We start from the raw sequence: 24,397 nt of genomic DNA on the forward strand, positions 1-24,397 counted from the left end.
CCCCACGTGCTGGGGACACTGAGCCCAAGGAAGAGGCAGGGCCCTCTGGACAACAGGCCGTGGTGCCTGGCGGCCTCCCACGAGGTCTGGGGAGGGGCTAGGGGTGTGGGGAGGGGGTGGAGCTGAGGTAGGACTGGTTAGCGTGGGTGCAGTGGGGTCACACGTCACAGCGCGTGGCGACGATTGGTGAGGGAGCAGCTGCTGGAGAGGCGGCCGAGGGCGGGGTCTCCGGGAGCCCAGGGCAGAGCTGGCTTCGGGGCAGGGGCGCGGGAAGCAGGTCCAGGCCCGGGAGGAACACAGGGGGGTCTGTTTGCTCAGGCGCTCCTGGGAGCCCCCTTGCTTTGGATGCTTGGGTGCGGAGCCTTAGGAGGGAGCCCTCGTTGGCTAGGAGGACAAGGGTTGGGGGGGGGGGTAGTCTCTAGGGGCTCCTGGCAGAGCTGGCTGGCCGGGAACCAGTCAGGCGCCCAAGGGAATGGCCGGGAGGTGGGGGTGGGGAAATGTTGGCTTCGGCGCTCCCGGGAGGCCGGGGTGACTTGCGTGGGCTTTCTGAGGAAGCGCTCATAGTCTAGCTAAGCCAGGGCGTCTCCCAGGGCCCAAGGGCGGAAAGGCCGGCTGGGCGGGCACCGGCCGCAGGCCTGGCGGCCTCACTAGGAACCCTAGGAGCCCATTGGCGCAGGCGCCTGGGGGTGGCGTCGAGCTGTGATAGGCGGGGCTTCCGCAGCCAGGGTCCGAGAGAGCCTGGGACAGCGTCGCTTTGGCGGGAACCGGCCACGCGCCCGGCAGCCTCCCGACGGCCCGGCCGTTTGCGCGTGCGCGGGGAGGGCGGGGTCGGCGCGCGGGGCGGAGCTTCGGGAAGGAGCCGCAGCGCCTCAGCCGCCAGCCGACTGGGCGAGCGGCCGGACCTGTGTTCAGGGGACTGGACCTGAGGCGGAGCCTGACGACCATGGAGGCGGCAGACGCAGCCGCAGGCGGCGAGGCGGGCGGCGCCCACAACGCCCGGGACGGCCAGGGGGGCCAGGAGGGCCAGGAGGGCCAGGGAGGCGGCCTCGGCCGCCGCGGGCACGGTCATGGCCTCGGAGGCGCGGACGCGGAGGCCGCGGTCGCCGGCGAGGCTCCGCGTGTCCCGCGACCACCTCACGCCCCCGGGCCAGGCGGAGATGCCCTCTCCACGGCCGGAAGGCCGGAAACCCGAGTACACATATTGTATCCTAGCCGAGGGGACAGCGGGCATGGGCAGGGGGCGGAAAGGGAGAGGAGCTGTGGTAACCTGAGGTGCGCGGGGCAAAGATCTGAGAGCAGGGTGATCACGGGGTGGCTGGAGAGAGGTGGGGGAGGAGGAAGGAAGGAGATCAGGGGGGAAACGGGTTCCCGGGGGCGGTGGGCGGACATGGGCCTGGTAACGGGGTGGCCGCGAGCCATTAGGGTCGGGAGTGGGTGGCCTCGTCAGGGTGGCCTGAGAAGGGGACTCAGGCCCTAAGTGAGTAGTGGTGGTACCTTAACCGAATCTGCACCCAGCGCCCTCGGCGTGCCTTTCCCGTCCCAGTTGGAGGCGGAGATCGCCTGTGCGTCTTTCGCCCCATATCGGGACCCGTATGGATGCCTTGTGGGGCAGCAGCTCACTGTGTTCGGCAGCGTCCTGGCCATGTTAGTTCTGGAAGGGCCGGGGTCGGGGTGGCTGCAGGTGGCGGGTCCAGTCTCCATGGGGGGCGGGGGGGAGGCGCTCTCTGCTGGATCGTCGAGGGCTAGGTGCGGGCCAGGGCCCGCAGGCTCTAATACCTGCACCTGCGGGTAGGGGGGGGGTCGCTCCTGGGGGCGGGGAAGGGTGCAAGGGATGGGTACCTGGGCGGGGAGGGGAGCTGAGCGAGGAAGGGGAGGATCCACCACCTCCAACTTGATTGCCTTTTCTCCTCTCTCAGCCGCTGGAGAGCTGAAAACCCTTTCCTCCTCCGAATTTCCATCATCAACTTTCTTGACCAGCTTTGCGTGGTGATTCGGACCATGCAGCGCTTCCGGTTCCCGGTTCCCGCTAAGCCTGCGCTGGCGAAAGGGGGCTAAGGTCTAGCCTCGTGTCCCCCGTCTGGGCGGTCCGTCCTTCCTAGGGCAGTGATTCCTGCGCTAGCTGCCACCTGAGGTTGGGCGCCTGCCTGGTCTTCTGAGGGCAATGAGGGCCCGAGCCCTTGGGCACTCATGGTCCCCTTGTTTTGTTTGCCATTTAAATGTTTGCTACTGCAGAAAATAAAACTGAGTTTTGCTATTCCCTGTTCCTTCTCAGTTGTGGCACCCCCGGATAGTCTTCCCTTTGTCCTCAGGCGGGGGGGGGGGGGTAGGGGGGGAGGAGGGGGGGCGGGGCGGCTCCTGGGATGTCGACGTGCAAGTCGCGGAAGGTGGTAGAAGGCAGTTTGGGAACTGGCAGAACCCACGTGCGTCCTGTCCTTCGGTATCAAGGACTCTCAACATGTGGGAATATGCCCATCGTTTGCACGTTTCGCATTACTCCTGATGTCTTTCATCTAATGTGAACTTTTTATCCAAACTCTTCAAAAATATTGAATGAGTGCAGGAAAGATGCATTAAGGGCACCTGGCAGGCTCAGTCGGTTGAGCGTCTGACTTTGGCTCAGGTCGTGATCTCGGAGTTGGTGAGTTCCAGCCCCGTGTCAGGCTCTGTACTGACAGCTGAGGGTCTGGAGCCTGCTTTGGATTCTATGTCTCCCTCTTTCCTCTGCCCCTCCCCTGCTCAGTTTCTGTCTCTCAAAAATTAATAAACTTAAGTTTTTTTTATAAAAAGAAAAGATGCATTATAATATTCTAATGTAACTACTGAACGTTTAAATTGCTTTCACCTTTTTGCCCTATTTTAGGTAATGACTCAGTGGAACTCTTGCATATGACCTTGCACGAATGATTGCTTCCTTCCACTAGGTTAAAAGAGGTACAATTAGTGGGTAAATATTTAGTATATTTTTTAAAGCTCTGTCAAGACTGCAAAATTAGTCTCCAGAAAACGTACCTACCACTCTGCCAGAATGCTGGTTTTGCTACACCTTATCACTGCTGGCTCTGGCAAAATTTGAAAACAAAATTCATTTGGGGGTGCCTCTGGCTCACTTGGTTGACTGTCCTACTCTTGATTTCAGCTCAGGTCATGATCTCAGTTTGTGAGATGACAGTGGGGAGCCTGCTTGGGATTCTCTCTCTGCCCGCCCCTGTTCATGTGCACACTCGCGCCCTCTCAAGAAAATAAACATTTAAAAATAACAATTTGGGGCACCTGGGCGGCTTAGTTAAGCATCCAACTCGATTTGGGCTCAGGTCATGACCTCACGGTTTGTGAGATCAAGATCGAGCCCCATGTCTCCCTCTCTCTGCTCCTTCCCCACTCACAATCTTTCTTTCAAAATTAAAAAAAAAAAAACCATTTAAAAAAATCCTTAAAAAATAATGTAAAAATTAGTTTGCACGAGAAGAGCAAACAACCCAGAAACACTAGAATCAGAGCCTCGATGCCCGGGACCGGCAGCTGGCTGCTGGCACGTGCGCCCGGCTGGCGCCTGCGCAGACACACGTTTGGGGGGAGGGGCCGGCCGGGCCGGAAACAGTCACGTGCCAGTGGCCTACAGGAGGGGATTCTGGGCATTAGCCTCCGGCCGGTTTGCGCAGGTGCGCGGGGAGCGCAGGTGACGTCACCCGCTTCCCGAGGGAGCCTCGTTAGTTCGTGCGTTCGTTCGTTCGTTCGTTCGTTCCCTCGGCGGTTCAGCCGAAGTCCAGGCCGGGGAACCATGGAGGCCACAGATCGAGGCGCAGGCGGTGGGGCCGGCGGTCCCGAGGGTCAGCGTGGCCCGGGAGACCCCGGTGTCCCAGATGGCCCCGGAGGCCACGAGGGCCCCGGCGGTGGAGGTGGTGAGGGAGAGGAGTGTGCCGCGGCCGGTGCGGCCCCGCGGGTCGCGCAGGCGCCATGTGCTCCCGTCCCGGGCGCAGCTGCCGTGCCAGGGCTTGGCGGACACCCTTTGCCGGGACCCCGTGGGCACAGCGGGCCCACAGCCGGAGGGCCGGGGAGCCAGCCGCTGCAGTTGTATCCTCTTGGCCGAGTGGCGGGTGGCCGGGGCGATGGGCCTAGAGGAGGCGACGGGGCGGGGAGCGGAGGGGAGGGGGTTCAGCCTGGGGGTCCAGGGCAAGGAGGGGAGGGGGGGACCGGGGCACCGGAGGGACCGGCCCGGGGGGCGGATGGGCCAGGGGTGGCCGGGAGGGGTGGCGGGGAGAGGCGGCCTGATGGACCAGCAAGGAGGGGAGCGGACCGGAGAGGATGGAGAGGGGGGAGAGTGGCCGTGGGGAAAGCAGGCCTCGGAGTGGTCAGGACGCCTGAGGCACCGACGCGATCGGTTTTCGATGATGCCTTAACCGAATGGCTACCAGCTACGTCACCATGCCTTTCCCGTCACCCACGGAGGCACAGGTGGCCCACCAGTGTCTGGCAACACAGGGCCAGCCCCAGGTCGGGGCAGTTCGGAAGGAGTTCACGGTACTCGGCAACGTCCTAATTATGTTAGTTCCAAACGGGTCCCTCGTGGGGGGTGGTGTCAGGTCGCTAGGGCCTATCTCCTGAGGGCCGTTCTAATAGTGAATTGGAGACACCAAAGGTTAGGTCCAAAGAGGTAGGTGTGGCACCCTGAGCCTGCGGCCACCTGAGGGGGGGCAGAGAGATAGGGGCAAGAGTGATGACATTTCATTTGGATTTTCTTTTTCCCTCACTTTTAGACGACTGACTGCCGAAGACCCTGGCCAACTCCAGGTTTCCATCGCCTCCTGTCTTGACCAGCTTTCCCTGTTGGTTTGGACCATGCAGCGCTTCGTGCCCCCGTTTTTCACATTGCCGGAGCCAGGCAAAAGGGGCTAATTGTAACCTAGCGTCCCTTCCTTCCCTAGGGCGTCCATTCCGATGCTGGTTGCCGCTTTATTACGGGGGTCTAATTGTTCGTATTGGACTTTGGGCCTTGTTTTTCCCCATTGCTGGAGGAGGGGCGTTCTTACAGCAGAAAATAAAACTATTTTTCCGCATCTGAGTGTATTTTCAGCTACAGTGTCAGAGCAAGGGGAGAAGGCAGAGAGAGAGAGAGAACCCAAGCAGTTCCTGCGCTGTGAGTGCAGAGCCCGACGCAGTGCTTGAACCCACCAACCGTGAGATCATGACCTGAGCCGAAACCGACTCAGGTGCTTACCTGACTGAGCCACCCAGGCGGCCCTCGTTGATTAATTTTTCAATTGGAATAGTCATATTTTACTTATTGATTGGTGAATGCTCTTTATATACAAAGATACCAAATCTTGGCCAAAGTAATTGAAAATACTTTCCTTCCTCATTGCTTCACTGAATTCTTGTTTATAGTTCTATTCTGTACTGGAGGGTTTTTAACTTTTTCTTGTATTTAAATATGAAGTTTATTGTCAAATTGGTTTCCATACAACACCCAGTGCTCATCCCGACAGGGGCCCTCCTCAATACCCATCACCCACCCTCCCCCCCATCAACCCTCAGTTTGTTCTCAGTTTTTAAGAATCTCTTATGTTTTGGCTCCCTCCCTCTCTAACCTCTTTTTTTTTTTTAATGTATGCAAGTGGTACATTTTTGTCATTATGATCTTTGTAGTTTATGTCCAAGGGAAAGCCATCCCCACTGTAAAATTATAAAATTTGTCCCTCGTGCCATCTTCTAGTACTTTGAAATGTTAACACACAAGGAATTTATTGTGGTGTGAAAGATGACATTGGTCTAATTTTGTCCCCTTCCCCCCAAGGTTCCTCAGGTGTCTCAATGTCATTTATTGACTAATCCATATGTCTCCGCTGAATTGAAATGTCGCCTTCACCAGGGTCTAAACCTGCATCTTCATTTCTTCTTGCACATTTGTTTCTCCAGCAAATTTGGGCTAGGTGATCTGGGATGGCCTCTCTGAGGAAACGGCCCGAAGGTTACAGTAGAGAAAGTTGGGATTGGTGTGGGAGAAGGGACAGACAGAGACAGAGGAGGACAGACAGACCGACCGACAGAGAGATTTGATTGGCTCAGCTTGGATTGCCCTTCGAAGGGCGCAGGGAGAAACATGAGGACAAGAACGAGATGAAAGAGAGAGAGGCTAGGGCATCAGTGCATTAGAGGACTGTTGCACTGGGGATACCGGAGCATTTGGGGTTTTCTTCTTTCGTTAAGAAAAACCTATTATAAATAATACTACCATGAATATTTTGTTTAAAAAGATTGTACAGGGGCACCTGGGTGGCTCAGTTGGTGAAGCGTCTGACTCTTGATTTTGGCTCAGGTCATGATCTCACAGTTCTTGGCATCGAGCCCTGCATAGGGCCCTGTGCTGAGCATGGAGCCATCTTGAGATTCTCTCTCTCTCTCGCTCTCTCTCTCTCTCTCTCTCTCTCTTTCTGCTTCCCCAACCCCCGCTCACGTGCATGTGTGCGCGCTCTCTCAAAAGAAATAAAAGAAATTGAAATATATTTCTATATATGTTTAAATACACACAACCCTAGTTTCAGTGGTGATGGAGTTTTCAGGTTATTGAGTTCACGATCTTGTAGGAACTGTACATTCCCCCATGACCTACTGATCCAGGTTTCTGTAATTACGGCATATTACCTGGTTAGCGGCTGAGGGAGCATTATTCTACTATGTAGGAGAGTGAAGGATATGGGGAGAAAGGCCCAGATGGGTGGCTGCAAAGTTGATGTCCAAAGTCGAGCACAAGTCCCATGTCCTCATGGGAGGGTAAGGTTTCTCAGCCAGGACACAAGCAGTGTTCTAAGGGACCAAGCCAGAGCTGTGCCTGGAGAAAGAGATGTAAAATGAAGAGCCAGAAGCCAGAGTCAAACCCAACTTGAAAGAGTACGTAAAGAGCAATGGTGAAATTATTTGGGTTACTCGAGTCAGAAGAAAAAGAAAGCCGGTCTTGACCTTATTCTTAAGTCAAACAGTAAACAAAGCAGGGTGCGAAATCCAGAAGCAAACAGCCACAACCACAAATAAACCAACACCAGTGTCTAATTACACAAAGGTGTTAAGCTCTGTTAGGGAAGAAAACATCATAAACAAAATGGAAAGACAAGTTAGGAAGACATTAGTAACCCAAAGGGCAAACTAAAGTGAGTATCTTCAAAACACAAGTGACCCTTAGCAAATAAATCCATAAAAGACACAAACAGCCCAGAAGATTGTACAAATGACAGGACCATGGGATTCCTGGAATAAGGATTATAAACAGCCAATTTGGTACAGGGTATTGTTTACCAGTGGGAGCGTCTACATAGCGTGAATGGAAGCCTCCACTCTTGGATCCCCCACGGAACGTTCCCATGAGGATCTGCGCTCAAATAAGGACAGCCAGAAGGAAAGCAGCAAGCACAAAGCAGTTTATTAAGGACAGTGCACTCTCCAGGTGGCAGAGCGGACAGGCCCAGAGGTGTCTGGGGTTTGGGGTGTCTTTTCTCTGTATGTTTGCATAGGTTCCGGATGGGTCACAGCTAGGGGGGTCTCCCACTGAGGGTGCTTCCCATCATGTGGGCAACTCCTCCTACCGGTTGGGAGGGGGAGTTTTTCTGGCCCCGCCCACAAGGTTCTGGCCAGAAGAGTCCATGGCCATCTTCCCTTGGGCGGGGAGAGTTGAAAACAAAACGAGGTAAATCTAGTATAATGAAGCTGTAGGTTACCCTGAGGCCAACCAAGGTTGAAGAGGAGAACCCCTGTTCTGCACCTGTGGCCCTTGGTCTGTCAACCTGGGGGTGTTGGAAGCCATAGGACCAGGATGTTAACAGCCACAAAGTCAGGACATTGTGCCCTCAGGCTTCTAACGTGTCACCTATTTAACACCGCCTTTGCCTCTGGCTCATGTCTAACCAACTGCCTACTTGATCGGTATGATCCTATGTATGCAAACAAGCAAAAGAAAAACCGTTATAAACGCAGATGAATATATCCTAGGAAAAAGTCTGGGAGGACGCACGTAAAACTGGTCATAATGGTTACTGCAGACACTGAGTTTATGGGAAATGTTTACTTTCTAACAACACACCTTTGTGTAAGGCATGAATGATTTTATAACACGCATACATTATAGTGGAAAAAAATTTAAATATCTAAGCGTTCGGAGCTGTAAGTGCACTATGATTCCAGTTTTGCTTGCCTACTTTATATGTGTATGCACGTACATTTGGTTTTTTAAAAATTTTTTAAGTATATTCATTTTTTTTGAAAGACAGAGAGAGACAGAGAGACAGAGAGACAGAGAGACAGAGCACAGCAGGGGTGGGGCGGAGAGAGAGGGGGACACAGAATCCAAAGCAAGGCTCCAGGCTCTGAGCTGTCAGCACCAGAGCCCGACGTGGGACCCGAACTCACGAACCGCAAGATCAGGACCTGAGCCGAAGTCGGACGCTCAACCGGCTGAGCCACCCAGGCGCCCGTGCACATACATTTGTAGTGCAAGAAGAAACCTGAAATAAACCATCAAAATGTTTACAGTGAGGTTCTCTCGCGGTGGTGAGGTTATAGAGGGCATTTTTTTCTTTTTTGGTCACTTTGTAAGTTTCTGTAACTGCACAACCTATGCAATGACCATGTTTTACTTCCATAAATAGAAAGCAGTGTTTTAGAAAGAGGGGGGGGAAAAAAGAGCAACAGAAATATTTGATCGTTGCTGAAAATGGGGGGAAACCTGGCACCCAAAATAGGATTCACCAAATGGATCACGTGCATGACATTTCAAACTCCTGTGTGATTGGATTCACCCCCAAAGCACTGGCATGTGCCAGCCCCACCCTGGAGAAGATCTTCATGAGCTTACACACATGGGGGGAAATGCCTGGTGGGATGGTAGGCCGAAGGCCTTCCAGTGCCACCTTCATTCCAATCTCCGTGTTGGAGAGGTCAGCAAAGGGTACCTCCCGTGTCACCAGTTCCCACAGAAGCACTGCAAAACTCCCCGTGTCTGCTCAGCGTCTGTTTGTGTCTTCAGGCTTCTTCTGCAGAGCTTCAGGGGCCACCCAGGCAGGTGCATACCTGCGCCCAGGGCATTGGAAGGAGAACCTGACGTCGGCCGTGCTGGTTCGGGCAGTCATGTCCTCATCAATCATTACACTACGGCTGCTGAGCGCGTGTCGTGGGATGAGGGGCTCTAGAGTGTGTACGAGGGCCATGCCCCTTGCCATGTCCAATGCAAACGTCACAGCCTGGCTCTGGTCCACAGCAAAATTGGTGCCTTCGTGTAATACATTGTACAGGGAGGGATCCATATGGCATCCAGTGTGCGACGAGGGTGGGGTGTGGAGCAGGTGGAGACTGACAGGCACCTAGCACTGGGAGCACATTCGGATGTGAGAAACTCCTGAGCCGGGGACACTCCTCGTTGATTTGATGTGACCAGTGCCTAGGAGGCACTTTCTTTCCCGAGGGCCTTGAACAAAGCCCTCTTCACCTCCTTGTTTCGCATGCTGTAGATGACGGGGTTGAGCATGGGGGTGAGGACCACGTACAGCACAGGGAGCGCCCGGTCCCGCAAGCCAGAGCACGCAGAGCTGGGGAGGATGTAGCAGAGGACTGGAGCGATGTAGAAAATGCAGACCACGGTGGTGTGAGCACCACAGGTGGAAAAGGCTTTTCTTCGGCCGTCAGCGGAGTGAATCCTGAGAATCGCAGCCACAACACGTACACAGGAGATCGCAACCGGGGCACGGGGTGCAAGAGCCACCACGAAACTGAAGACGAACATGGCAAGCTCGCTGGCCCACGTGCTTGAGCAAGAGAGTCTGGTCAGTGGAGGGAGGCCACAGGAGAAGTGGGTGATGAGGCGAGGCCCGCAGAACCTCAGTGGAGCTGCAAGGACGGTGTGGGCGAACGCATCGGCCAAGGCAAGCAGGCGGGAGGTGGAAGCCATTCCTGCCCGGGTCCGTCCGACGGCCCAAGAGGACTAGGTGGTGCGGTGGCCGGCCGATGGCTGCATAGCGGTCACAGGCCATGGCTGTGAGCAGGAAGCACTCCCAGGGAGCCAGGAAGTGGAGAAAGAAGATCTGGGGAAGACAAGCACGATAGGGCACGGTCCGCACTGCTGCCAGCAGGTGTTCCAGCACCTGAGGCCCCGTGCTGGAGATGTAGGCAGTGTCCAGCAGTGAGAGGTTGACTAAGAAGTCGTACATGGGAGTGTGGAGTCGGGAGTCCATCACAGTAAGGCTGGCAATGCCCAGCCACGCTGTGGACCAGCAGAAAGATCACAAAGAGCAAGGGCCTCAACTCCTCTGCGTCGGCCAGCCCTTCCAGAAGGAACAGCGACACTCGGGTCTCATTCCCCAGCTGCCCGGAACCATGCGCAGAAACCTGCACCTGTAGAGTCCAACTCAGAGTCAGATGAGGATCCAAGTGTGGAGTTCCAATTTGCACAAGGCAGCAGGGGTGAGGGAAGGTCCAGAGACAACAACAACAACAAGAAAAAGAGACAGGTTTCAAGCTTAAGAAAATAAGACTCAGAATTGGGGGAGTGAGGCTAGGTTCAGGAGGCCAGCGGTAAGGTAGAGGCCAGTAGAATGGAATCGGTAACCCCACACCAAGACAAGGTGCACAGACCTTGAAGCCACGGTGCATGCACCTCCTGCAAGGATATCAAAGTCGGTCCCTCAGAAGCTTCTACCTGAATAAGGACCCTAGACCTCGTAATTACCTGCAGTGGTCCCCTTATTTCACCCTCACCAACCCAGCAGAGCCCCAACTCAGGAGCAGTGATAGGACACTAGTCAGGTCCCTCCTCCTCCCGCTCTGAACCTTTCAGTGCCTCCCATCTCACTCAGCGTCAAAGCCAAAGTCCCCCCGGCGACCTACCAGGCCCTCTGTGATACGCTCTCCCTCCTCTCCTCTCCTCTCCTCTCCTCTCCTCTCCTCTCCTCTCTGACCATCGGGCAAGAAGTCTGTCAGCTCCGTGCCCCATATCACATCTTCGGACTGGCCCACAGCAGCAAACGCCCTTGCCTATCCCCTGCCTCGGTGGAAGAGAGCCCTGCCCTCCTATCCAAGGCTAGCTTGTCCGATTTCCCCAGCTGCTCTCTTCATTGTGCCAGCCCTGCTCGGCAACCCTTTTACATGGGAATGTGCTAAATGCCACTCGACTGTTCACTCTCAGATGGTTTATTTTATGTTATCTCGATTTTACCTCCATGAAAAAAGGAAGCAAAATAAAGACTTTTTCAGACATATAAAAGCTGAGATTAACTCGTTGTCAGCGGAAAACCTGCACTACAACAAATGTTAAAGGCTGTTCTCCACAAGCAAGGATGATAGCACGTGGGAACTTGGACCTACATGAAGTAATGAAGCGGGTTCCAGAACTGGAAAGTATGTGGGTAAATGTAAACATTTTTTTCTCCCTTCAAAATGTCTCTCAATCGTCGCAAACCATCTAAAGCAAAATTATTGACAACACGGCGTGGGGTGTGTAACTGCTATAGAAATAAAAGGTATGACAACAACAGCACAAAGGACACCAGTGGGTGGTTGGAAGGGTACTGCTGTAATGTTCTTACGTTACGTGCGAAGTGATTTGAAATTACTTGAAGGTGGTCTATAATGAGGTAAAACACATATTAGGATCCCTAGAACCCTAGGGTTAATATGTACACTTCTCTGGCGGAGATAAAGTGAATTTCTAGAAATTACTCAATCTGAAAGGAGTCGCGAAAAGACAGAGAGGGGAACGCAGAACACATGGGGCAAACAGAAAATAAATAGCAGGATGGTAGATGGAAACTCAACGATACCCCTCGTTACATTTATTCTAAATGGTCTAAACGTGGCAACTAAAACACGGAGATTGCCAGACTGGATAAAAAGGCAAAGCAAAACTATATGCTACGCGTAAGAAATGTGCTCTATGAAGACACAGATACGGTAAAAGTAAAAAGATGGGCAAAGATACACCATGCAAGTCTTCTAATAAGAAAGTTTGAGTAGCTATATTAAGAGCAGGCAGAACAGACTTCAGGACAAGGAATACGATGGGGTGGAGGACGTTTGCTAACGATAGAGGGGTCACTTTGTGAAGAAGACATAAAATCAAAACCTAAATACACAGTAGGAAAGAAATAATGAAGCTAAGAGGAGATATGAATAAAACGTTAAATGGACAAACAATAGAGGAAAATCCATGAAGCGGAAAGCCTTTTTTTCCTTTCTTTCTTTTCTGTTTTAATGTTTATTTTTGACACAGAGAGAGACAGGGAGCGAGTGGGGGAGGAGCAAAGAGAGAGGGGGGACACAGAATCCGCAACAGGCTCCAGGCTCCAGGCTCTGAGCCGGCAGCACAGAGTCCGATGCGGGGCTCGAACCGACGGACGGACCGTGAGATCATGACCTGAGCCGAAGTCAGACCTTTAACCGACTGAGCCACTCAGGCGCCCTCTCCCCCACTTTTTAAAGGTTTTATTCATTTTTGAGAGAGTGCATGTGGGGGAGGGGCAGGGAGAGGGGGACAGAGGATCTGAAGTGAACTGCGCTGACAGCAGCGAGCCCCATGTGGGGCCTGAACTCACCAACTGCCAGATCGTGACCTGAGCCAAAGTCGGACGCTCAACGGACTGAGCCACCCAGGTGTCCCTGAAAGCTTCTTTAAAACAAACAAACAAACAAACAAACAAAAAACATACCAGGGGCGCCTGGGTGGCTCAGTCGGTTGAGCGACCGACTTCGGCTCAGGTCATGATCTCGCGGTCCGTGAGTTCGAGCCCCGCGTCGGGCTCTGTGCTGACAGCTCAGAGCCTGGATCCTGTTTCAGATTCTGTGTCTCCCTCTCTCTGACCCTCCCCTGTTCATTCATGCTCTGTCTCTGTCGCAAAAATAAATACATGTTAAAAAAATGTTTTTCTAAAAATATCAATAAAGCTGATTTTGAAAAATAAAGTGTAACCAGGGAATATTAGGAACAATATTTGTGGGTAAGTTTCCCAATTTAGATGAAATGGACAAATTCCTTGAATGACACAACTTACCAAAACTGACTCAAGAAGAAATAGAAGACCCGAATATCCCTACATCTATGAAAGCAATGGAGCCAAAAACTCCAGGCCCCCGTGGGTTTACTAGTGGCTACCTCCAAATACTTAAAGGAGAACTATCACCACTCCTACGCAAATGCTTTCAGGAAGCAAAGGAGGAGAAACATTTCCCAAATCATCTTATGAGGCCAGCATTACACAACCCCAAAACCAGATGAAGACATTGCAAGAAAAGTAAACCACAGGGCAATATCCTTCAGGAAGTCACACACACAAAAGAACTTGATTCGATATTAGCAAATTCAACCCAGCAACATACAAAGAGGATGATACCATCATGGCCAAGTGGGGTTTATCCCAAGAATTGGTTTTCATTAAAAACAAAAAAGTCAATCAGTGTCATCTGTCATAATAAGAAAATGAAGGAGAAAAAACATGTGATCATTTCAACAGACACAGAAAAAAAGCATCAGACAATATCCAACAACCACTCGTGACAAAAACTCTCGGAAAACTAAGACTAGAGGGAAACGTTCTTAATCTGATAAAGGGAACCTACAAAAATCCTACAGCTAACATGATACTTAATGGTGAAAGATAGAATCACCGCCCCCGCTCCCTCGCCCGCAAAGTTTGAGAAACAAGGTATGGATGTTCACCACTTCCATTCAACACTGTCCTGGAAATCCTAGGCAGTGCACTAGGCAAGAAAGAGAAATAAAAGTAGTGACACAGATTGCAAAAAAAGAAAAGGGATTATCTTTATTCAGAGATGACATGCTTGTTTACGTAGAAACCCCTAAGTGATGTACAAAAAAAAGAAGAGTGACATTTTAAAAAATCACTACCATTTATAATAGCATCCCCAAACATGAAGTATTTGGGGACACATGTAATAACATATGTGCAAAACCTTTACGGTGAACACTAAAACCTATTGATAAGTGAAAGAAAGCTTACAAAAATGGAGAAACGCATCCTATGCGTGGAGCGGAAGATCCTGTATTCTTTTTTCTTTTAGCGTTTATTTATTTATTTTGGAAGAGACAGAGAGAGCATGAGCAGGGGAGGGGCAGAGAGAGAGAAAGGGAGCGAGAGAGGGAGGGAGGGAGAGAGAGAGAGAGAGAGAGAGAGAGAGAATATCCCAAGCAGGCTCGGAGCTGTCAGTGCACACCCCGACTCTGGGCCCGGTCTCACAAACCGTGAGATCATGACCTGAGCCGTAATCAAGAGTCAGACGCTTAATCGACTGAGCCACCCAGGTGCCCCAAGGCCCTGTATTCTTAAGATGTACACTCCCACCACACCATTCTAGAAATTCATTGCAAACCCAGTAAAAATCGTGATGACGCAGAAATGGACAAGCTGATTCCAAAGTGTATATCCAAATGCAAAGAACCTGGAATAGGCAGCTCGAACTTGCAAAAGAGGAATAAAGTCGGGAGACATAGGATGACTAAAAGAGGATACAGACACAATGGAAAGTTCACATGTCACTGGTGGGACTGTAAATTGGTATGATCACATCGGAAAACAGTGCTTCCGTTTCTTATACAGTCACACTTACGCTTACCATGTGACCCAGAAATCCCACTTCTGCTAGTTACACAAGGGAATTAAAAATATATGTGTGTGCAAAGACTTGTACGTGAATCTTCGTATCAACTTGATTAACAATAACCGCAGTTTGGAAACAAGCCAAACGTCCAATAGCAGGTGAGTGGTTAAGCCTAAGTTACGGTACATCCACGCAATGGAATACCGGTCAGCAACAAAGAAGGATGGACATACTGTGTGATTCCTGGAAATTCCAGAAAAGGCAAAATCTAAGCTGAATTTGCTGTGTGGGGGCACACTGTAGAGGAGGACATTGTCTGCACGGAGGCACAAGGGTGACTGTGAGAGCGATGGGAATGTTCTGTATCTCGGCTTTGGCTGTGGACACCTTTGTCGTAACTCATGAAACCGTACGCTTAAATGTGTGCAACTTCCCATACGTGCATTTTGCCTCAAATAAGCTGAGCAAAAACAAAAAAAGAGAAGGGACAAACAAAAACTGAATAGCAAAATGGCAGACTTACATCCGACCATATCGGTAATCGTATTAAATGTGAGTTTGCCAAACAGTCCAATTTAAAAGCAGACATCGTTAGAAGGGTGCTTTCTTTAAGTGACCAAACTACACGCTGTCTACGTGAGCCACATTCAAGATACAAAGACACCAATAGGTTAGAAGTAAGAGGATGGAAAAGGACTTACGAATAAATAGTGAGCAAAGAAGCCTGATGTGGTTATATCGATATTAGAGAAATCAGACTTCGAGGAAAACTGTGTTACCAAAGATGAAGGGATGCGTTTCATACTAGTAACAGCAGCAATGAATCCATCTGGAAGAGAAAATGATCATAAATATGTCTGAGCCTAATGACACACCTTCAAAATGCACGGGGCGCCTGGGTGACTCAGTCGGTAAGCGTCTGACTTCGGCTCAGGTCATGATGTCACCGTTGGTGAGTTCCAGCCCAGCGTCGGGCTCTCTGCCCGTCGGCACCGAGCCTGCTTTGGATCCTCTGTCCCCCTCTGTCTCTGCCCCTCCCCCACTGGCTCTCTCTCTCCCCCTCTCTCAAAATAAATAAACTTAACACACACGCACACACACACGCACGCACGCACGCAGACACACGCGCGATGCAAGAATTTTTGAGATTAACAGGTGAAAGGGACAAGTCCAAAATCACGGTTGGAGTTTTTAACATCCTCTCTCAGCAAGCGAGAGAGAGAGACAACACACTCTGTTAAAAGAAATAGAGCAGGGATTGGCAAACTACCGCCTCCTGGCCAAATCCAGCCCGGGGCCTCTTTTATGTGAAAAGTTTGTTGTCCCCCGACATAGAACATACGATCAGTGGTATCACCTACCTTGACCGATGTCTTTAGAACACTAAACAGGAGATCTGAATTTCACATGTGTGTCCACTACACATTGTTTTCAAGTACAAGTATGTTCGCCAAGATAAAGCATTTTCTGAGCCACGGACCAATTCTCAACACATTTCAACGTCAAGGATTGAAATTTAACCCGGTACGTCTCTGACCAGCCTTGCCTTGTTCTTGATTCTAGAGGGAAAGCTTTCAACCTCTCACTGTTGCGTATGATGTCAGCTGTGGGTTTTGTCGTATGTGGGCTTTGTGGTATTGAGCTATACAACTTTTCTCTGCCCCCATTCGTGGAGGGTTTTTATCATGGAAATATGTTCTATTTTGTCAAATGCGTTTTCTGCACCTAGGGAGATGATCATATGGTTTTTATCTTTCATTCTAACGATGCGGTGCTTCGTTTATAGACACGCATGTGTTGAAAGATCCTTGTTTTCCGGCTGCAGGTTCCTCCTGCCCGTGCCCGGAGATGAGAGCTGCCTGCCCCGTAGACAGTGACAAAGAACAGGGCAGACAGAGACAGTCCGAGGCTCAGGCTGAGGCGCTCTTTGGTGACACTGCTCATTGAAATGCTTCCACCAGCCACAGGCCGCTCTAGACACTGGCCACCTTCTTGCTGTGACACCTGCCTCCAGGACAAGGCAGCTGTGCCTTTACTTTCCTCACTTGTCCTGAGGACCTATTCGGAGACGCTCAGGTACAGATTCGTGACTATAGAGTCACGGAGTTCTACACAGCTCAGTCACGTGCTCAGAGGCTTTAGGAGTTGGGCCATGGCAGTCTGTTTGGGCATGGACAGTGGGGATCATGAGCCGCACCACCGTGTGGGGAGTAGTGTCAGGCAGAGGCTTCCTGGATATCGCAGCTGGCGGGCCGTCGAAGGCTCGTGGCACGGCTGGTTCAGGCAGACGCATCGACGCGGGTGCCCATTTGGGCAGACGCCCTAGGGTGTCGTGGCACTCTAAGGGGTGGAGCTTCATAGGTGAGAACTGATTGGCTACAGAAGGGACTGCTTGGTGGGAACCAATCACAGGTCAGGAGGCATTACCAGTGGTCCGTGTGGACAGTTGCTCTGGGCATCCGGAATTGCATTGTGGAGTAAAGGGGTGAAGCATTGTGAGAGAGCGCTTTGTCCTTCAGTGATGCCTTGAGAGGGTGGGCGGATTCAAAGTTGGGTCTCAGGTGGCTGGTGGAGGCCCCGTGAGGGCAGCAGACGAAGGCACGGGTGCCGTGGGCGTGGTGGTGGGCGCAGCAGGTGGTGGCCAGTGTGTGCCAGGTGGACCTCGTGGTGTCAGTGGCCCCAGAGTCCCTGGTGGTTCGGGTGGTGCCTGTGACCCTGGCCATCCCAGCAACCCCGGAGGCCTGAGCGATCCGGAAAGAACCAGCATTGTGGGAGAGGTAGGTGCCGCCTCTGGTGGCGCTCTCCAAATGGAGCGGGCACCCTACACACCAGGTCCTGGTGGAGATGCCGCGCCTGGCGCTAGAGGTCCTGGTAACCGACTGCTTCAGTTGTATCCTATTCAAGGAGTCCCAGCGGGCTGGACGGCAGGGGGATGGGCTGGAGGTGGTCTGGCGCGCGGCGGGGTGGGGTGTGGGGGGGAGACTTGGGGAAGTGGAGTTGAAAGGGGAGCAGGAGGGAGCTCCGGGCACCTGGAGGGTATCGGCTAGGGTTTGGCCCGTGCTGACAGAGGATGGGGAGTGGGGTGGACCGCCTGATGGGACTGAAGCGGTAGGGACAATGCTATCCGGGGTGGCCTGGCTGTATAGGGTGGGAGGTTGTGGACAGCCTGAGGGTCAGCCTGGGGTGGGGAAGGCAGGCCTCACTGAAGAGGAGGCCTGAGGCACAGGCAAAATTAGTACTGTGGATGGTGCCTTAACCCAGTCTCCACCAGCACCCTCACTATACCTTTCCCCTCGGCCATGGATGCGGAGATTGCCCACAGGTTCCTGACTCCAAACGAGGAGCTCCAGGAGCCAGTTCGGGAGGAGCTCCATGTGAACGGCAGCATCCTGACTGTGTTAGTTCTAGAACGGTCCAGGGAGAGGGTGGTGGCAGGTGACCAGGGACAAGGTCAATTCCGGAGGAGCTGTAACGGAGACAAGGGAAACAGGAAAGGAGTGAGTCGAAGGAAGGAGTGTGGTGCTCTAGGATCGTTGCTGTGTGAAGGGGCGGAGCGGGGAATGTGCCCCACCGGCCCTCTAACTTGACTTATTTTTTCCTACCTCGTAGCCGCTTGACTGCCGATGACCCTGGCCAGCTCCAAATGTCCATCACCTCCTGTCTTGGCCAGCTTTCCCTAGTGATACGGGCCATGCAGATCATCATGCCCCCCTTTTTCACAAAGCCGCAGCAGTGAAAAGGTGGCTGGACCCAACTCTGTGTCCCCCCCACATGACAGTGATTCCTGCAGCAGCTGCCGTTTTCTTACTGAGGCCGCATCTTTTGCCTATACTGGCCCTTGGGTGCTTCAGATCCACATTTTTTTTTTTTTTTTTTTTTTTTTTTTGGTGATCAAATGGTAACTGCTACTATTCTGTGTCTGGGTTTATTTTTAAAGCATCTACGCCTTCTCCTATTCTCGCCTTTGTTCTCAGGTAGGGGGAGAGATTCTGACATTCAGATACTCAAGTACTAGAAGGCAATTGAAGAAGACAAGTTAGGCGACGGGAGAAAAAAATTATGTCCTGTTATTCAGGACATTAACTACTGTCAACATGTTAGAACTTTTGTTTTAGTTTTATACTAGCATGTACATAGTCATGTATAATACCTGCAGAGTAGGACTTTGTGGCTTCTCGGCCTTGATTCAGATCTGTGCAGAAGAGCGCTGGGACAGCTGGCTAGGTCGGCCCCACTGCCCATTCTATACTCCCGTGTCATCAGAGGCCTCATTCCCTGAGGTTCCGAACCCACAATTCTCAGAGCTCCTTGTGGTTGGCTCTCACTTGTATCATCCTTCCCCAAAGTGTTTTTCCAGTTTATTACGCTGCTGCTTGCTTCCCTGAAGTCCTGACAAGGGTCCTGGAGGAAAACAAAAAGGGGAAGAGGTCTCCCTGAGGTGGGGAGGGGACATGAAGTACATTACCCTTTGCCTTCCCCTCCAAGACTCTCTTATTTAGCACAACAGTGGGGCCACGTACAAGGCACCCGAGTGGCTGAGGAGGGGAATGGGCGACGCCCCGGTGCACGAGGTGAGTCTCTAAATCGGAGAGAGGAGGAACAGAGCCTTGCCTGAGGGAGAATTAGCAGTGTCAGCAGAGAGAGACTGAGCAGTGGAGAACGCCGTGACTCTATAGTTACGAATCTGTACCTGAGCGTCTCCAAATAGGTCCTCAGGACAAGTGAGGAAAGTAAAGGCACAGCTGCCTTGTCCTGGAGGCAGGTGTCACAGCAAGAAGGTGGCCAGTGTCTAGAGCGGCCTGTGGCTGGTGGAAGCATTTCAATGAGCAGTGTCACCAAAGAGCGCCTCAGCCTGAGCCTCGGACTGTCTCTGTCTGCCCTGTTCTTTGTCACTGTCTACGGGGCAGGCAGCTCTCATCTCCGGGCACGGGCAGGAGGAACCTGCAGCCGGAAAACAAGGATCTTTCAACACGTGCACGTCTATAAACCCCGCCCTCGGCCGCCTCTCCAGCAGCTGCTGCCTCTCCAGCGGCTGCTCCCTCACCAATCGTCGCCACGCGCTGTGACGCGTGACCCCACTGCACCCACGCAAACCAGTCCCACCTCAGCTCCACCCCCTCCCCACACCCCTAGCCCCTCCCCAGACCTCGTGGGAGGCCGCCAGGCACCACGGCCTGTTGTCCAGAGGGCCCTGCCTCTTCCTTGGGCTCAGTGTCCCCAGCACGTGGGGCTCCACGACCTCGCAGCGGTTCGTGGAGGGAGATGGGCCACAGCCAAGACGGACACGGCCCCGCACCCCGTCCCCTTCCCCGGTACCGGTGGACACACCAAAGCGGCCTTTGGAGGGGGCGACTGAGCACAGGTGCGGATCAGATCGGCGGTCTGGGAAGGTCACGAAGGGGCTCCCGTCGGGGGGCAAGCCTGCCAGTAGCAGGCAAGGAGGGAAGGGATGGCGACTGGAGCTAAAGTAGTTAGTGGCCACGGAGAACAGGGATGCGGTCGCATAGGGAAAAACCACAGTGCAAAAGGGAAATCACTAAAATCCCAACTTAGGAAGCTACTGTATATGTGCACGGAAATCCTGCCACGGTAGCCTGAAGTGTAAACACCTCGTATGTCTGTGTGGTGGGATTGAGGGTGGTCCCCACTTCTTTTGTGTGCATTTCTCCCCCAAAAGGTTCACAATGACTTTACATGACCTTTGGTGTTTTCAATTCTTTGACATCCTTGTGTGCGTGATCTCTACGCCCCACGTGGTGCGGCACTCACGACCCAGTGAGTGCTTCCACAAGTCAGGCTTGAGAGAGCAGATGATGCCATCCAGGGCGCCGGGCAGCAGCACTCCCCGCACCAACAGCACGACGAGGACCACGCAGGGGAAGGTAGCCGTGAAGTACACGAATGGGGCGGGGGAGGGACGGGGGGGGTAACCTGCTCAGAAGGGGCCCTGCGGCCCCGCCTCCCCACTTAGGGGTCCCCAGCCTCAGCAGGGGGGCAGGCGGGCCACACTCCCCCCACTGTGGTACGGTCCGCTCCGAGGTCAAGCGGGAGGCCAGCCTGCAGCCCCCCCTTCTACTCCTCAGAGCCTGGGCTCCTCCCGAAGGAAGCGGGGTGCTCAGCTGGCCACCGGCCGCCCCCGCAAGGACAGGTCAGCTGTAGAGAGGGAGGGCGGAGGCAGGACCTTCCCCGGGTGGGGAGCAGGACATCGGCCTGGAGGCAGGTCCCATGCCTCCTGTGGTTCTCTGCACAGAGGCAGGGTCCTGGGCAGGACGGAGTGGACTGGGCCGGCCGGAGACAGAGGCGACAGCGAGGTGACCGCGAAGACCTCTGCCTCCGTCCCACCCTCAGCAGAGCAGGACAGGTAGGCAAGGGAGGGCCACGGGCCGGGTCCCCCCAGGCTGGCCGCAAAGCAGAGAGTGAGGAAGTAGTGAGTGAGGAAGAGAGGGAAACTGTGGCGGGGATGCCCGACACAGGCAAGTTCAGCTGGCGGTCGCCTGGGCCTGTCCCCTCAGGACGGAAGTCGGCTGGGCTGGAGTGTGGAGGTTGCGGAGGACTACCCAGGCACGCGTGGGAAATCCACCGGGCTGGGTTCAAGGACCTGCCCCCGCCTCAGGCCCTGGCCCGGTCACCTCGCATGGCAGGGTGCCCCTGCCCCCCCCCCGGCAGAGACACCCCTTCTCCCCACCGGCCATGCTGCCCCCACCCCTGCCATCATCACCCACCCCGACCCGCCGGCCTCCAGCTGTACCTTTCCTGTTGACTTGACCCCCTTGCAGACACAGAAGTAGGCCAGCACCCAGCAGGCCTGCAGACACAGGGTCACCTCCCAGTTGAGGGACCCTGGCACGTCCAGCCCCCCCACCCCGAGAGCCGAAAGACTTTGTTCCTGGGGGGAGGGGGGGACAGCCCATCAGGGCTGCCGCAGCAGAGGGCAAAGCGACCGGGGAGCTGTCGCCGGGGCGGTGCTCCCCCGTGCCGCTGCCCTCAAGTCCAGGTGGGCCCCCCTGGGCCCCCGGCCCAAGCCCACAGCCATTGCAGTGGGAGGCAGGAGCCCGGGAGCCCCCGGCCGGAGGCCGGTCGCGCCCTCGGCGGTGTACCCTCCCCCAGGCTGGCAGGCACTAGGGGACTGACGGCGCCCGGGACCGACAAATGGTGAGGGAGCCAGGCCCATCCCTTCCAGCTCCCCTAGGGGCCGTGCGGGGTGTGCTCCCTGAGGACAGGCAGGGCCTGGGAGTGGCCCCTGCTCCGCTTCCCGCGTAGGCCCCCCCCCCGGCCCCCGGGTCGCAGGGCCCCCGGGACACGCAGACCCGAGCCATACGGGGAGCCCACAGACAGGGACAGGCACGGTGCTGCCCAGAAGCGCCTGAGCGCGGCCCACGCCTCGATGCCCGGGACCGGGCGGGCGGCGGTCAGCTGGCTGCTGGCAAGTGCGCCCGGCTGGCGCCTGCGCAGACACAGGCTTGGGGGGAGGGGCGGGCCGGGCCGGAAACAGTCACGTGCCAGTGGCCTCACCAGAATGCTCTCGGGGACGTAGGAGCCCGACAGTGACGTCACGCGTCGGGGGGCGCAGCGTCCGGAACCAGCCTCCATCTCCTCGGGGTCAGCGTCGACCGGATCCAGGCTCTGCCGGCTCGGTGGGAACCAGCTCCGCGGGGTCTGTCTGCGCAGGTGCCCTGGCCATCCCCGACAGCCTTGCGCGCCGAGGGGCCGGGCTTCGCGAGGCCTGCCAGGGGTCTCAGCGGTCGGCCGACAGTGGGCGCAGCGTAGCGGTGGGCTCTGAGGAGGCCGGTGCGGCGGCCACGAGGGCCCCGGACGACGAAGCGGCCTCTCCGGCCCCGGACGACGGCGCGGAGGAAGTGGCTGTCACGCAGGCCCCTGACGATGACGGCGCGGACGGCGCGGCGGTCACGCGGGCTCCCGAGGGTGGCGCGGAGGACGCGGGGGCAGGCCCACAGGCCTCCGACGGAGGCACGGACGGCCACGACCCCCAGCTTAGCCCCCGAGGTCCCGGTTGCCAGGGCAACTGCAGCCGCCACGATGGCGAGGGTGGCCCTGGCAGCAAGGGAGCAGTGGTCGAGGGGGCCTGCGCCCCTCCCCTGGCCGAACGGGCCCCGAGGGCCCTGGCCCCCGGTGGAGACGCAGCGCCGGCGGCGGCGGCGGTGACCTCCTCAGGACTGCTGGAGTTGTATCCTTTCCGTGGAGCCTGTCTGGGCAGGGGCCGTGGCGGGGTGGCTGGGGAGCAGGGCGGCAGCCCGGGGAAGGGACGGACGGGGGCGGGGGTGGGCAGCCTGGCGGGCCCCCAGGGTGGGGGAAGCGGCTCAGGGTGGGCAGAGGTGGCGGGAGGGAGCGCGAGTGTCCCGGGGGTAGAGGCGGGCCTCTGAGTGGTCAGGAGGCTTCAGGCCATGGGAACTCCAGGAGCCCGTTGTGCCTTAACCGGGTGCCTCCCAGCAGGCTCACTGTGTCTTTCCGGTCGCCCCTGGAGGCAGAGATGGCCCGCAGGGCCCTGACTACACACGTCCAACGCCACCGAGGGTTGGCTCAGAAGGAGCTTTGCGTGAGGGGCAGCGCCCTGGCCGTGTGAGTCCTCCAACAAGAGTATGCGCGGGACGGGTGGGCGGTGGCGGCGGGTGCCGTGGTCGCATCTCTGCCTTCCAGTGCCGTCGTGGAGGCCCCGACGCACGCTGTTAGGTGGAAGGCGGGGGGGGGGGGGGGGGGGGGGGGGGGGTTGTGTGGGGGAAGGGGCTGGTGCCCTGCACCTCCACAGCAGGTCTCCCCTTTAACCGGATTTCCCTCTTCCCTCACTTCTAGGAGATGGACTACTGAAGACCCCATCTGCTTCCGAGTTTCCGTCAACTCCTTCTTGGACCGGCTTCCCCTGGTGATACGAAACATTCGCGCCTTGGGGTCCCGGCCTCCGCGGCGCCTAGGTCCGGGAAAGGGGGCCGAGGCCTAACCTGGTAGCCCTCACTGGGCAAGGCACGGGGCGTTGACACTTGGCGTCCTCGCCACTTTACTATCGGGGGTCTAACGTTCTGCAGGTCCGGGCCTCGGTGGCTCTTGGCCCACTTCAGTTCCTTCCCTGCGCCCGGAGGGACGGGCGCTTACGTGTTTGTCACTGCACAACATGAAACTGAGCTACTCTTTTGTGTCCGAGTTTCTTCTCAGTTCCTGCGCCTCCACATTTTCTTACCTTTGTTCTGGTGTTGGAAGGGAGGTTCTGGGAATCGTAGTCCAGCAGCCCAAGCTTATCGAAGACGACTCAGGGAGAGGAAAATCAGGTCCTATATTCAGCGGTAAATACTGCTGACGTTTTGGAATACGTTCCTAGTTGTATTTACCCGTTGAATGGATAGCAACGGATAATGTATCCATTTTCCAGTTTAGCGTTAACTTTTCTCCGGATCCTTTTTGTTTCGTTTTGTTTTGTTTTTGTTTTTCCCCGTTGAACGTACTAGCTTTCCCACTCCCTAAAAACCCTTCAAAAACTGTTATCCAGGAGACACACAAATGTATTATTACATAATGTTGAGCAGTCGGGTCGTTCTCAGCTTTGCCCCTATTATGGGTCGTGTGAGTCAATGGGATTCTTGAACAGAAGTCTTTGCGCGAACAGTTACTTCCTTCAGATCCTTTCCAAGAGGTAGAATTCCCGCGTTCTATAGCTTCTCGGCACACAAGTGCTCTCCAGAAAAGGCGCCCCGCCGCCAGAAGTCTGGTCTCCCCGCATCACCAACCAGTAGGGTGGCTTCCTACCGAAGTAGAAGACTCCTTTTGTACCAGGGAAATAAGCACGGAAACACTAGAATAGGAA

The 24,397-nt window shown here is 54.9% G+C and overlaps 5 protein-coding genes and 1 pseudogene across 8 annotated transcripts; 4 read left to right on the forward strand and 2 right to left on the reverse strand.

Annotated features, from left to right (window-relative positions):
- Positions 1 to 831: 831 nt before the first annotated feature.
- Positions 832 to 2,254, forward strand: LOC123378937 (EKC/KEOPS complex subunit LAGE3-like). Its single transcript, XM_045051103.1, has 3 exons — positions 832 to 1,203; positions 1,516 to 1,644; positions 1,917 to 2,254. The coding sequence occupies exons 1-3, from the start codon at positions 944 to 946 to the stop codon at positions 2,053 to 2,055; spliced, it is 528 nt and encodes a 175-aa protein (XP_044907038.1). The 5' UTR covers positions 832 to 943; the 3' UTR covers positions 2,056 to 2,254.
- Positions 2,255 to 3,588: 1,334 nt separating this feature from the next.
- On the forward strand, positions 3,589 to 5,054 carry LOC123383388 (cancer/testis antigen 1-like). 4 transcript variants are annotated; one of them, XM_045050905.1, is made up of 3 exons: positions 3,589 to 4,071; positions 4,406 to 4,518; positions 4,755 to 5,054. In XM_045050905.1, the coding sequence occupies exons 1-3, from the start codon at positions 3,779 to 3,781 to the stop codon at positions 4,760 to 4,762; spliced, it is 414 nt and encodes a 137-aa protein (XP_044906840.1). In that variant the 5' UTR covers positions 3,589 to 3,778; the 3' UTR covers positions 4,763 to 5,054. The 4 variants fall into 4 exon arrangements, with proteins under 4 accessions (XP_044906840.1, XP_044906839.1, XP_044906841.1 ...); XM_045050904.1 differs by having other exon boundaries at positions 3,623 to 4,071; positions 4,413 to 4,518; XM_045050906.1 differs by having other exon boundaries at positions 3,630 to 4,071; positions 4,406 to 4,541.
- Positions 5,055 to 8,602: 3,548 nt separating this feature from the next.
- LOC123383293 lies at positions 8,603 to 9,408 on the reverse strand (annotated as a pseudogene).
- LOC123383389 (olfactory receptor 3A3-like) lies at positions 8,603 to 16,841 on the reverse strand. The gene is given in 4 exon segments (XM_045050907.1): positions 8,603 to 9,943; positions 9,945 to 10,371; positions 15,288 to 15,415; positions 15,948 to 16,841. Coding segments are annotated over 2 exon segments (789 nt in total). The 5' UTR covers positions 10,212 to 10,371; positions 15,288 to 15,415; positions 15,948 to 16,841; the 3' UTR covers positions 8,603 to 9,421.
- Positions 16,842 to 17,339: 498 nt separating this feature from the next.
- On the forward strand, positions 17,340 to 18,473 carry LOC123383390 (EKC/KEOPS complex subunit LAGE3-like). Its single transcript, XM_045050908.1, has 3 exons — positions 17,340 to 17,476; positions 17,858 to 17,983; positions 18,196 to 18,473. Exons 1-3 carry the CDS (start codon positions 17,394 to 17,396, stop codon positions 18,320 to 18,322), a joined length of 336 nt encoding a protein of 111 aa, XP_044906843.1. The 5' UTR covers positions 17,340 to 17,393; the 3' UTR covers positions 18,323 to 18,473.
- A 3,262-nt stretch (positions 18,474 to 21,735) lies between these two features.
- Positions 21,736 to 23,727, forward strand: LOC123383294 (collagen alpha-1(I) chain-like). The gene is made up of 4 exons (XM_045050408.1): positions 21,736 to 21,787; positions 22,000 to 22,771; positions 23,038 to 23,163; positions 23,395 to 23,727. The coding sequence occupies exons 1-4, from the start codon at positions 21,736 to 21,738 to the stop codon at positions 23,537 to 23,539; spliced, it is 1,095 nt and encodes a 364-aa protein (XP_044906343.1). The 3' UTR covers positions 23,540 to 23,727.
- Positions 23,728 to 24,397: the final 670 nt, after the last annotated feature.

Source organism: Felis catus, chromosome X, assembly GCF_018350175.1.
Source record: "Felis catus isolate Fca126 chromosome X, F.catus_Fca126_mat1.0, whole genome shotgun sequence".
Lineage (NCBI taxonomy): Eukaryota > Metazoa > Chordata > Mammalia > Carnivora > Felidae > Felis > Felis catus.

Excerpts from the sequence above, each read along its gene's own strand:
- LOC123378937 (XM_045051103.1), top strand. The coding sequence starts at position 944 with ATGGAGGCGGCAGACGCAGCCGCAGGCGGCGAGGCGGGCGGCGCCCAC. Across the intron at positions 1,204-1,515 it reads GAAACCCGAGTACACATATT|CGCCCTCGGCGTGCCTTTCC; the intron begins GTATCCTAGCCG and ends ATCTGCACCCAG. Across the intron at positions 1,645-1,916 it reads TTCGGCAGCGTCCTGGCCAT|CCGCTGGAGAGCTGAAAACC; the intron begins GTTAGTTCTGGA and ends CTCCTCTCTCAG.
- LOC123383388 (XM_045050903.1), top strand. The coding sequence starts at position 3,779 with ATGGAGGCCACAGATCGAGGCGCAGGCGGTGGGGCCGGCGGTCCCGAG. Across the intron at positions 4,072-4,412 it reads GGGAGCCAGCCGCTGCAGTT|CTACGTCACCATGCCTTTCC; the intron begins GTATCCTCTTGG and ends AATGGCTACCAG. Across the intron at positions 4,542-4,754 it reads CTCGGCAACGTCCTAATTAT|ACGACTGACTGCCGAAGACC; the intron begins GTTAGTTCCAAA and ends CCTCACTTTTAG.
- LOC123383390 (XM_045050908.1), top strand. The coding sequence starts at position 17,394 with ATGGAGCGGGCACCCTACACACCAGGTCCTGGTGGAGATGCCGCGCCT. Across the intron at positions 17,477-17,857 it reads GGTAACCGACTGCTTCAGTT|CACCCTCACTATACCTTTCC; the intron begins GTATCCTATTCA and ends AGTCTCCACCAG. Across the intron at positions 17,984-18,195 it reads AACGGCAGCATCCTGACTGT|CCGCTTGACTGCCGATGACC; the intron begins GTTAGTTCTAGA and ends CCTACCTCGTAG.
- LOC123383294 (XM_045050408.1), top strand. The coding sequence starts at position 21,736 with ATGGTGAGGGAGCCAGGCCCATCCCTTCCAGCTCCCCTAGGGGCCGTG. Across the intron at positions 22,772-23,037 it reads TCCTCAGGACTGCTGGAGTT|GCTCACTGTGTCTTTCCGGT; the intron begins GTATCCTTTCCG and ends GCCTCCCAGCAG. Across the intron at positions 23,164-23,394 it reads AGGGGCAGCGCCCTGGCCGT|GAGATGGACTACTGAAGACC; the intron begins GTGAGTCCTCCA and ends CCTCACTTCTAG.